The 11,556-nt window shown below is 54.3% G+C and overlaps 3 protein-coding genes across 6 annotated transcripts in view; 2 read left to right on the top strand and 1 right to left on the bottom strand.

Moving 5' to 3' along the window:
* Positions 1-9: 9 nt before the first annotated feature.
* On the top strand, positions 10-3,250 carry CCDC103 (coiled-coil domain containing 103). Of its 3 annotated transcripts, none has more exons than XM_005863858.2 (4): positions 10-595; positions 1,355-1,506; positions 1,914-2,046; positions 2,786-3,250. In XM_005863858.2, the coding sequence occupies exons 2-4, from the start codon at positions 1,364-1,366 to the stop codon at positions 3,236-3,238; spliced, it is 729 nt and encodes a 242-aa protein (XP_005863920.1). In that variant the 5' UTR covers positions 10-595; positions 1,355-1,363; the 3' UTR covers positions 3,239-3,250. The 3 variants fall into 3 exon arrangements, with proteins under 3 accessions (XP_005863920.1, XP_005863921.1, XP_005863922.1); XM_005863859.2 differs by having other exon boundaries at positions 10-361; XM_005863860.2 differs by having other exon boundaries at positions 10-286.
* Positions 3,251-4,210: 960 nt separating this feature from the next.
* Positions 4,211-6,453, top strand: LOC102257488 (Ig-like V-type domain-containing protein FAM187A). Its single transcript, XM_005863861.2, has one exon. It carries the CDS (start codon positions 4,225-4,227, stop codon positions 5,467-5,469), a length of 1,245 nt encoding a protein of 414 aa, XP_005863923.1. The 5' UTR covers positions 4,211-4,224; the 3' UTR covers positions 5,470-6,453.
* A 1,229-nt stretch (positions 6,454-7,682) lies between these two features.
* Positions 7,683-11,556, bottom strand: part of GFAP (glial fibrillary acidic protein) — a 7,877-nt gene continuing 4,003 nt past the window's right edge. Inside the window, exons 6-9 of one of the 2 annotated variants that reach the window (XM_005863862.2) lie at positions 11,258-11,499; positions 10,791-10,834; positions 8,965-9,050; positions 7,683-8,068 (exon numbers count right to left, since the gene is read on the bottom strand). In XM_005863862.2, the coding sequence (XP_005863924.1) occupies positions 8,027-8,068; positions 8,965-9,050; positions 10,791-10,834; positions 11,258-11,499 (414 nt within the window). In that variant the 3' untranslated portion in view covers positions 7,683-8,026. Of the gene's footprint in view, positions 8,069-8,964; positions 9,051-9,841; positions 10,425-10,790; positions 10,835-11,257; positions 11,500-11,556 lie in introns of those variants that run through there. The other variant, XM_014537756.1, reaches the window with a different exon arrangement.

Below are 11,556 nucleotides of genomic sequence, written 5' to 3' on the forward strand. Positions count from 1 at the left end.
CGCCGCGGTCGCGTTTCCGCCGCGGACAGCCCTCTGCCTGAGCAGTAGCTCGGAGGAATGGCGTCCGCGGACACAGGAACGGGAGAGCTGGAGCTGTAGGCCCCCAAACTGAGGCGTGGGCTACTCCAAACAGAGTGGGGCCTGAAGGGGCCTGAATCTGATCAGGCGCCTCGGGACCACACTGAAAGGGGGGCCTTCGAGTCGATCACGTGGGCAGGCTGTGGGAGCAGTTGCTAGGCAACCACCGCGGCTGTGCCGGGTCTGCACTGAGCTGTTCTGTTCCGGAGTATCTGAGCGTCCCCAGAGAAAGCAAGGGAACCAAGGCCAGGGCTCCTGGGGTGACAGTCAGGAGGGCAGGAGGGTTAGTTCTATTTATTCAACGACCGGGTAGGACTCAGAACTGGACAGGAGCCAGAACATCTGAGTTCAATTCCTGGCCAGCCCAGCCCCCTTCTTGGTTGGGGTGGAGAGGGAGGGCTCTAGGCTTGGTTGCAGACATTCCGCCACCCTGCCCTAGGGCTGTTGATGATGACTCAGTCATAACATCTTGCTCAATGCACCAGGAATCTGAGGCTCAAAGAGGTCTCACAACAAGGTAAAGCAAGAGCCAAAACTAGAACCCATATAGGTGATCTCCCTTAGAACAGGCCAATCGGCCTCCTACGCGGAGGCTACAGAAGTACAGTGGCAGAACTAAAGAGGTCTCCCCAGTACCTAGTCCTCCAGCCCTGGACTGGACCGAGGAATTTGGGACAGGGATCATTTAAGCCCCTTCTACTTGATTTCCTGCTCAGTCATTGCATTTGGTTTGGGTAAAAAGTATTCTTTCTCATTAAAGACATTTAATGATGGATGAACTTTTATCCCTGGGCTCAAGAGTAGCTAACCATAGTTCTGCTTTTGTGTGAGGTTCTCCTCAATCACAGCAACTCGCTATGTGGAAGAGTGAAGGGACTGAATTCTGAGATCCATACGCTTCCTCACTGAAAGTGCCAATTCTTAGAGGCAGAAAACGAAATTAAGATACGGCTCCACTCTGAAAGTCATTCTCTTTTCAGTGACAACAAATCTTAAGCACGTCCTCACTGTGTAACTCTATAGAGAACTAGATTTTTGTAAACCCCCAATATAAGTGACAAGATATCTGGAGTGCTTTTGGGTCATTTTGTGGGCCAGCAAAGAATTGTCCTCACTGTGTAACTCTATAAAGTAGAGAATTAGATTTTGTAAACCCCCAATATAAGTGACAAGATATCCGGAGTGCTTTTGGGTCATTTTGTGGGCCAGCAAAGAATCCGCTTTCCTTCCCCTGTTATTGACCTTCCAATGATGTCCATTCTCTTTTCCTTCCCAGCCACAGGCCATGGAAAGGAATGACATCATTGACTTCAAGGCTTTGGAGAAAGAGTTGCAGGCTGCCATTACTGCTGATGAGAAGTACCAGAGGGAGAATGCTGCCAAGTTTCGGGCCGTGGAGCAGAGGGTGGCTTCCTATGAGGAGTTCAGGTTGGCTCAATGTCATTTTTCTCAGGTCCCCCTGGTATGGTGGACTGTAGTGGATAAGAGCACGTGCTTTGGAGTCAGACAATTCTGGGCTTAGTCCTGGTCCTGTCCTCTGCTACCTGTGTCCTCTTATGCAAGTTATTTAACCTCTGTGAGCCTCTATTCCTCATCCGTAAGAGAGAATAACCATTACTATGATCAAACGAGTTATTATCTGTAAGATTTTTGAGCAGAATGTCTGGGACATGGGAAGTACCTAAAAGCTGTCAGCTATTGTTGCTGCTGTTGTTATTGTTATTGTTGTCAGATTGACCTGCCAACAGGTTCAGCCTCTATCATGCAAAGTCCAGCCCCCTCACACCCACAGACATCATCAGGTCTATCCCTTAATCTCTGTCCTTTGCCTGCAGGGGTATTGTCCTTGCATCGCATCTCAAGCCACTGGAGCGGAAGGACAAGATAGGAGGAACGAGGACTGTGCCCTGGAACTGTCACACTACTCCAAGAAGGACCTCTCCGGACGAAACCACTGAAATCTCCCAGGTAGGTGAGGCCCAGCAGGCTTCTCTGCCGTAAAGCTCCAGTCCTGTCTTCTTACAACACATACCTTTTCCTTGTTTCTCCTGTTAAGCCAACAGAGGCAGTTTTCTGCCTCTGATCCCAGAAAGAACAACCATAGGATGGTGAGGGGAGTTAAATTGGGCAGAACAAATCAGAAAGTTGAGCTAGGCAGGTCTCTGTCCTTTAACTTGCATTCACAGGTCAGGTTGGGGTTGCTCTGGGTTATATGGTGTTTAGTATAACAATCCTATGGCAGTGTTGGGAGGGAGACCTAGCCTGACAGATCCTTAACACCCCCCTCCTCTTGAGTTCTTTCTCTCTTCCTGAGGGTTTTTTTTTTTAAATATATTTTATTGATTCTTTACAGAGCTATGGCAGTGTTGGGAGGGAGACCTAGCCTGACAGATCCTTAACACCCCCCCTTGAGTTCTTTCTCTCTTCCTGAGGTTTTCAGTCGTCCCCTCTGCTCTGCTCAGAGTAAAAACCCTTACTCTCACATTCCTAAGTAGGAATATCCTGGTACAACTGAGAATCTCAAACCAGGCCTGGGTTCTTTGAGACCCTCCCTCATCTGAAAAGGTGGCCGCCATGGACCACAGGCTTTCCAGTGCTGAGAGAGCAGTAGCAGAGTTCAGCTGAGAACCCATAGGCTTCCCTCACTCTCACTGTCATAGAGCAGCTGGAAAAGCTCTGGGTTCCCTTTTCTTCTTTTGCCATCCAGGAGAAAACACTCCTGCAGCCCGAGACCTCAGCGGAGTTCTACCGTGATTGGCGGCGATACTTGCGGAGCGGGCCAGAGCGCTACCAGGCCCTGCTGCAGCTCGGAGGTCCCAAGCTGGGCCACCTCTTCCAGACGGACGTGGGGTTCGGACTTCTGGGGGAGCTGCTGATGGCACTGGCTGAGCATGTGAGGCCGGCTGACCGGCTGGTGGTGCTGGGGATCTTGCGCGGCCTGGCCAGTACCGGGCGCTTTGCCCTGAACCTGAGCCTGATGAGCCACGCAGAGAGAGAGAGCTGCAGAAGCTTGTTTCAGAAGCTGCAGGCCATGGGCACCCCTAGACCCATGAAGGAGGGGCTCAGCCAGGAGGAGCAGGGTCTGGAGGAGCAGCCTGGTGGGCTCCAGGAGGAGGAGAGTCTCCTACAAGAACTGCTAGAGTTGTACCAAGTGGATTGATGGGGCCAGTTATCTTCCGAGGCCCCCAGTGGTCACTGGCAGCATGTTTTGGTTACCTTGGGGGCTCCGAAGAATTGTAATAAGAAGCCCATACCGACTTCCCTTCTCAACTTGAGATCTTCAGAGCAAAAGGTAGCATCTAATCTTCCCCTCTTCTCCAGCCCCTCTGTGGCCTGATATTCTGAACTGTGTAGATCCACAGGATGGTCAAGGGCCCAGAAAGTTAAAAGAGCTTTGCTTCCCACCCTCAGAGTCTGTCACGGCTGTGGCCCACAGCCCACCAAATGCTGGCTACACTCGTAAGGCCCCTACCCAAAAAAAGGGAAGAAGGGAAATCATTAATCTTCTGTAATAAACCAATACTCATCTCCATAGCTTTTAACAAGAATATTCATAACGTAAAACCAATGAATGGACATTTAATCAGCAAATGGTCAAATGCTACCTCATTTGAGATGTATTTTTCCCCAGGGGCTGAGGTCCTGTGCAGGGTTGGTTCTGGGAAAGCCCCAAGCCATCAGTTTAGGTCTGGCCAACCTCCCAGGCTTCTTCAGATGGCCAGATGTGAAGGCAGTGGGTTTCTTTCAACTCCTGGATTAACCAGAGGGAAGACCTTTCCACCAGTCACCAGGGCAAGGCCTAGAGCAGGGAGGCCGAGATTTCCCTGTCTGGCTCCCAGCCTTGCTTCTCATTCCAGTTTCTCCTGACCCATTCTTGGGTGAGTGCCAGTGTTCTAGAAAGGGGAGAGAGGGCCAGGTTCTAGAATGGTTCTTCCTCGAGGTCACATTGGAAGGGCATCTGGTCACATGAGAAGGGCCTCGTGTACACCGGCTGGGAATAAATTGCCTTGTCTTTGGCTGCTTCCCCTGCAGATTGTTGCTTCTTTTCTTGGCTGCTTCAGCCTTTCCTCCAGCAGTGAATTCTAGCAGCCTCATAGGCCTTTGGTGCCTTGGTTTTCCCCGCTCCGACCCTCCCCTCCTTCAGGCATGAACCTACCCCACATCATTGTGCTCCTGTGGGCATGGGGGAGTCTCCGGGCCTTTGAAATCGTGGAGAAGGAGAACATTTTTCAGAGGACCCCCTGCCCTGCTTTCCTGATGTTTGATAATGCAGCCTACCTGGCCGACATGAGCTTCGAGCTGCCCTGCCACTGTAAGCCCGAGGAGGTGTCTGCTGTGGTCTGGTACTATCAGGAGCACCTTGGTAGCAGCCACACCAAAGTGCTGACGGACTTCGATGGGCAGATGCTGACGGCGGCATCCCAGGTACGGGTGGGCAGTGACCTGCTGGTCCGCTTCAGCATCCGCATGTTCAGCCTGTTGGTCTTCCGGGCCCAGCCTGAGGACTCGGGCTTGTATTTCTGTGGCACCCGCAAGGGGGACTACTTCTATGCCTATGATGTGGACATCCAGAGCAGCGAGGGAATGGTGGCCACCTTCAAGGACCTGGGCCAGGAGCCCTTTGCAGACGACTACCGTGGGAGCCTCCACGTCTTCACCACCTTCTGGGAGTGGACCCCCTGTGACCGCTGCGGGGTCCGCGGGGAGCAGTGGCGCATTGGCCTCTGCTATCTGCAGAGTCCAGACCTCTCCCCACGCTACCGCAAGACAATGCCGGACGTGGTGTCCTGTGGTTCACGGGCTGTGCCCAGGAAGCTTCAGGCCAAGGTCAGGGACCACACGCCCGAGCTGCTGGTCCAGAGCTGCCTGGTGCCCTGCAAGAATACAACGAAGATCCGGGGGAGGCTGATGGCCATTTTAAACTATGTGTCCAAAGTGGGCAGACGGCCCTGGCTGCCCCAGGTGCCCATCCAGTACCACCAGCAGAGGCTGAGTCATGGGCTCATCATCTCCTGTCCCGGGGCCCGGCCAGAGCACGCTGTGGCCTGGGACAAGGACCGCCAGCACTTCTACCGCACGCAGTACTTGAAGGGCACCAATAGGTCCATGAGGGTCTTCATCGACCATGGCAACCATCTCCACATCCGCTTCACTCAGCTGGACGACAGGGGCATCTACTATTGCTGGCGGCAGGGCGAGCGGGTCGCTGGGTTCCGACTGGGCGTGGCGTCTCAGGGGCGCTACAAGGTCTCACTCTCGGACCCCGAGGTCCGCTCCGCCTTGGAACTCACCCTGATAGGGTACCTGCTCCTCACCGCAGTCTTCGTCACCATCCACCTTTGTCGCTGCTGCTGTTACGTGTTTCGCTGTTATCCCAGCTTCTCTCGCTAGGTTCTCTCTCCACCCTCTCCGAAGACCAGCTGTGCTCCAACGTGTTTGTTAAATGATTCCAGGTGCTTCTGGGTGGGCATCCTGGGCTGGGACGTGTGGCAAGGGAGTGCGAACAAGTTTGTGAGTGACATCCTGCTCCCCGTTTTCATGGGCACGTCTGGGGCCTGATCTGGGAGGTGGAGAAGCCTGAGGCAGGTGGGACATGGGACGGAGGCAATGATGCAAGTAGCCAAGGTGCACATGTCTTCCGACTTCATCAGGTCAGAAGAGGAGGAAGGGAACCTCGTATTTATTAAATGGCCTCTTCAGTATTGAGCAGTGTTTGAGGTGCTTTCTTTTCTTGCCTTTGAGGACTGCCAAGTGGGTGCTGGTTAAATTGGGGGTATCATGGAGAGGAAGGAAGAAAAGAGTGGGGAGCCACGTATATGTCCTCTCTGCCTTCCTCCCAGCCTTGTCCTGGGACTGGCTGGTAGAAATGGCAGGTTTGGGAATAAAGGTAAAGACTAGGACAGGGGAAATGGGTGAGGAAAATGGAGGTCAAATTCAGGGCTTTCCTGAGAGACTGCACCCATGCTGGAGACTGGGGGTGAGAAGAGGAGCTGGGAGCAAAGGGGGGACTATGGGGGGCACCAGGACTGCTCTGGCAGAGCAGGGTTGGAGGTGGGATTTGTCATGTGGCTGCTGCTACGGGGGGTGTTGAGCTCTGGAGATGATCAGTGACAAGAAGCACGCTGGGTCTTGTGCAAGGTCACTTGCTGCTCCCTTCCCCCGGCCCCAGCTTCTCCTGAACAGATCAGAGTCCACTCGGAGGGAGGCCACAGCAGTTGGCTTTATTTACCTCAGTGACTAAAGGCATCAGTGGGTGGCAGGAGGGAGTCAGAGAAAGGGCACCAAGTCTTGGAAAGAGATTCCCATCTCTCCCTCCCATTAGTCTTAGCAGTGGTTCTCAACCTTCTGGCCCTTTAAATACAGTTTCTCACGTTGTGACCCCCAACCAGAAAATTATTTTCGTTGCTACTTCATAACTGTAATGTTGCTACTGTTATGAATCGTAATGTAAATATCTGATATGCAGGATGGTCTTAGGCGACCCCTGTGAAAGGGTCGTTCAACCGCCAAAGGGGTCGCGACCCACAGGTTGAGAACCACTGCCTTAGAGGGAAGAGGGGGCCCCTGGAGTGGGTCCCCTCAGTCCCATTTCTGGGCACAGATAATCCCACGCTCCCCACAATCCTCCTGCGGAAAGCAGAGTAGATGCTCCGGGTGGAAGTGTGTGCTCCCTCTCCAGGCCGTAGGGACCCAATCCAGGGTCTTCACTCTGCTCGTGCCTCCATTTCCTGAATTATAAAATAGAGTGCTACCTAGGATACTGGTACAGCTTGCATTTGAGTAAGAGGGGACCACAGGGCCCTTAGTTTAGGGAAAAGCATCAGGTCACTATGGGGTGCAGACAGGCAGATGGATGGCGTTGGCTTTACCCAGCAGTATTTGCTGGGTTGGGAGGCAGCAGCTGCAGGGGCTCAGAGGCTTTGGGTGGACAGGGATTATGCAGCAAGGAAGGGGCCTTTAGACCTGAACAAAGTGTGCCCTGCCCCTGTGGACGGCAGCCCCTTTTTCTCTTATTTCAGTATCTTCAAGAGGATGCATCACTTCCTTGATTCCCACGACCCAGAGGCCAAGTATAGCTGGTCATCCACAACCCCAACTCTGATGCCTAGCATCCTCCTCCTCCCTCCTCCACCTCTACCTGCCTCCCTCCCCCAGCCTATATGGGGGAAGTTCTCCTGGGCTTGACCTCCATGAACTGACACCTAGGGGCCGAGCAGCCCCCGCTACTCCTTCCCAGCACCACTGCCCTCTCTACGTATACTAAGATCCCCTAGTGCTGAGAATCAAGCTCCCACTGCCCACATGGCAGCTCAGTGAGGCTGAGACACTTGAATCAACATTGAATCATCATTCCCTCTGGGCAGGCCAGGAGTTCTGTCTGCTGGGGACGCCAGGTGGTAGGATACCCCCATCTACTATCAGACTGGCCAGGCTCTGTCTAGGTTAAGAATGAGCCGCTGGCCAGGGCTACCTTGCCTGTGGGAACTTCTCCTTCCTGTCTCAGTGTCTCGGTTTTCCTCCAGCAGCCGGAGGAACTCCAAGGCCCACTTCCCCGATAGCCCAGAGACCGCCAGCTCTGACAACGGTTGCCATGACAACAAGGATTAGGCTATGGAGAGTGATTTATTAGGTCTCTAGGCCCTCCCCAACTTCTCTCTTCCCTCCCAATTCTAACCCAAGCTTCTGGCCATGCCCCTCCAGGCTGCCCCTTTGGGGTGAGTGCCCTTTTAGATGGAGTTGCTGGGAGTGGGGTGGGTGCTGTCTGGTGGGCCTACTGCTGATGGAGCCTAGGACAAAAGCTGGCACAGAGACGTCGTGGGGAGCAGCTGCAATAGGGTGGTGGGAACTCAGGTCTGGGGAAATGAGCGGTCAGAGGAGGGGCAACTATCCTGTTTACTGCTGCAGGCCCCTCCCGTTAGGGGACAGGGGCCTCCAGGTGGTTCCCGCCTCACATCACGTCCTTGTGCTCCTGCTTGGACTCCTTAATGACCTGCAGGGGACAGAGAAGGTGCACCGTGCCACAGTCAGGAGCTCACACCGACCCTGGGCCCACCACTGCCAGGCTATGTGACCGTGGGCGAGTCCCCAGACTTCCTGGGTCTTTCCTTTCTATGATGGTAACCAGAACTCCCTCTCGCAGCAGTCGGAGGGGGGATGAGGTCACACCTGTAAATCATTTAGCACCAGGCCAGGCACATGGTGAGCTGATGGTGTGAAATTAGCTAGAACAGTGGTTCTCAACCTTGGCTGCACATTAGAATCACCTGGGAATCTTTTTAAAATCCTGATTTCTGGGCCTCATCCTCCGGAAATTCTGTTTCTTTGTTACTAATGTTGTGGCCCCACCCCATAACAAAGAAACAGAATTTCCGGAGGATGAGGCCCAGAAATCAGGATTTTAAAAAGATTCCCAGGTGATTCTAATGTGCAGCCAAGGTTGAGAACCACTGAGCTAGAACCATTGCTGGTGGGATGGGGAGTGGGTTATGCCAAATCCCCTTTTCCCATTCCTCTGGAAGGTTCCTTTAACCAAGCTGGAAATGGAAAGTCGGTAGTGAAAACTGCTAACGTCTTTAATTTTCTTTCCCTCTCCCCCAGGCCTGGCGCTGGGGGTACCTGAGTTAGGGTGAGGAAGGGAGAAAGCCCACGTCAGGAACCATCCCGTGGCCTAGGCACCCAGGCTCCCCTTAGAACTGCCGGCGGAGGGGGTGGGGAATCTAATCACATCCAGGTTCCTTCCCTTCTTCCAGAGCCTCCCTGGAGAGCCCTGTGAGTTATCAAGACCCTTCCATGTGCCAGTTCGGGCTTCATTCCAGAGCCTGGCCTCAAGAGTTCCTGGGGCAGCCAGAGCTGACGGGGCCAGAATCTCAGGGCTGCTGTCCTCACCTCTCCATCCCGCATCTCCACAGTCTTCACCACGATGTTTCTCTTGAGATGGCCTTCTGACACGGACTTGGTGTCCAGGCTGGTTTCTGTGGATGTGAGCAGAGGAGGCCTCCTGTGGGCTCTCGGGGCGCTAGACATCCTCTGCCACCCCGGCTCCCTGTCACACCCAGAGCATGAGTACAGAGGCCTATCCAACCGGGCAGGGAGGGCCTCAGCTCTTCCACAGGGGCTGGCGACCCCCCAGTCCCCGCTGTGTTGGGCAAGTCCTGGCTGCTCTGTCCACTGCCCTCTGGCTCTCCTGGCCTGGCTGCGTTTAGTCCCTCTGTGAGCCCTTGCCCGGGACCCGGCTTTCTGACAACACAACCCTGTGTCGAGGAAGGAGCACGTGGGCTTTGAAACCAGGCGGGCCAGAGCTGGAGTCCCAGCTCAGCCACTAACCAGCCTCACGACTGTGGGCAAGTTACTTTACCTCTCCAGCCCCAGTTTCCTCATCTGTAAAATGGGGACATGGTGCCTACTTCTCTAGGTGGGAGTGAGGAGTCAGTCAACTGAAATCATGTATGTGAAGCGATTGGCTCAGTACATGTGGGTCCCTTTCCTGTCCCTCCTCCCCTCTCCTACTTCTCTCTGCCACTTCTCTGGGCCCTAATGGCCCTTTACTGTCTGGGACTTGGCAGTATTACCTCTAGCTGGCACCCCTCCCCCCCCTCCCAGTTATCTTTTCTGATGCTGAACTAAGTCCTAGGACACACATATCTACTTCCTAAATGTCTAGCCCAGAAGAAGAAGACCTTTCCCCCCGTAGCTGAGGCCCACATACAAGTAAGAAGTAATTTAGCTTTTCCCCTTGGAGAGAAAAATATAACACTCACTAATATTTAAAATTAAGAGCAGGGAGTGTAAAACTTTATTCACTACAAGAGCAGCAGTCCAGGGGGAAATAATCCTCGGGGCTGAATCAGCATCGTGCTGAGCAACAGAGCCTCGGGGACCGATGACTCAAGCAGAGAGCTTGCCACTGGGTACAGAGGCCCTAGGGGCCCTCTCAGATGGGGAAGGAGTGAGGAGGAGGCTGGCATTTGCTCAAAGGCCCCAGAGCATCTCCTCTGAGCACCTGAGGACATATCACCCCGAACACCAGCCGGTCTGCTAGTTTCACCTACATTTACCCTGTGCCAGGTCCTGAGCTGGGCACTGAGGTTGCTGGGAAGATGGCACAGGCTGGCCCTTTAGGGAAACCTGGGAGGAGGGAGCCCAGGAGGATGGGGAACATGGACTTGGTGAGGCTCCCTCCCTGCCGAGTGGGGAAAAGCACCGTGTCTGAGAGGCGGGCAGCTAACCGAGAGCCGGCGGGGCTCCGTTTACAATCTGGTGAGCCTGAATTGGTATAACTTGTACTGTGAGGCTTTTGAGATGTCTTGTGACCTTGTGACCTTCCCCTTCTTTGGTGCTTTTGCCCCCTGTAGTGACAAGCAGTTGAAAAAACAAAAACATAAAACACTCAGATGGGCAGAGGATCTGCAAGTGTTCAGGGATCTGCAGACAGGACAGAGGTTGAGACCCTCACCCAATTCTGTAGGGAATGGGGTGCAGGGATGAAAGGGGGACACAGGGCAGAGCAGGACAGGAGTGGCTGCAAGCCCCACCTAAGATGCCCTGGGATGGTGTGTTCTGGCCAGAAACTCCACGGTGAATCATGAAGGCCCCCAAGGAGCGCCTTGGAACCTTTTACCCAGGTTCTCAGCTCCAGGCCAGAGCAGCAGCCCACAGGCCTGGGGGAGGGCCATTAACCCAATACCCTGGCCACTCGGCCCTGCTCTACTGACCTCGGATCTGCAGGTTGGAGAAGGTCTGCACAGGAATGGTGATGCTGAAAGACAGCAGAGGGAGAGTAGTGACCAGGCCATCCCAGGCCAGGTCCTGACTCAGGGTCATCATGACAGCCTCAAGGAGCGCATTTCCTAATTTTCCTCAGCAGCCAATGTGCTCCATGGAGCTCCAAGAGTCTGCAAGGGGCTCGGATGTTATGGAAGATGGGGACTTGGAGGATGGCAGAGGGGAGGGCAAAGACAGTTCTGAGGAGGCACAAGAGATAGGCCAGGCGAAAAGAAGTCCAATTATTGTTGGGAGGGTGGCGGGATGAGCCTTTTAGTTTAGTCCTTGCCCTGGGACCTAATCAACATCGGTTGAGTGGAACCCATTCACTCATTCATCAAACATTTGTTGAATGCCTACTGTGTGTTATGGAGCACTGTGCTGGGCACTGGGTTAGGAGGGGGCTGGACAGGCTCACCGGTTCTCCTCGCCCTCCAGCAGCTTCCTGTAGGTGGCGATCTCCATGTCCAGGGCCAGCTTGATGTTGAGCAGGTCCTGGTACTCCTGCAGGTGCCGGGCCATCTCGTCCTTGAGGGTCTGCCCCTCCTCCTCCAGCCGGGCCAGGGCCTCCTGGTAACTCGCTACCTCCCGGGCGTGACGCTCCTCCTGCTCCCGCATCTGCCTCTCCAGGGACTGGTTCTGAAGGGTGGAAGCCAGCCGGTCCCTCCAGGCACCCTCTCGCCCTTGGATGGGACCAGCTGGGGAGGCCTTTGAGGC

The sequence above is a fragment of the Myotis brandtii genome, unplaced genomic scaffold (assembly GCF_000412655.1).
Source record: "Myotis brandtii unplaced genomic scaffold, ASM41265v1 scaffold1814, whole genome shotgun sequence".
NCBI classification, from domain to species: Eukaryota; Metazoa; Chordata; class Mammalia; order Chiroptera; family Vespertilionidae; genus Myotis; species Myotis brandtii.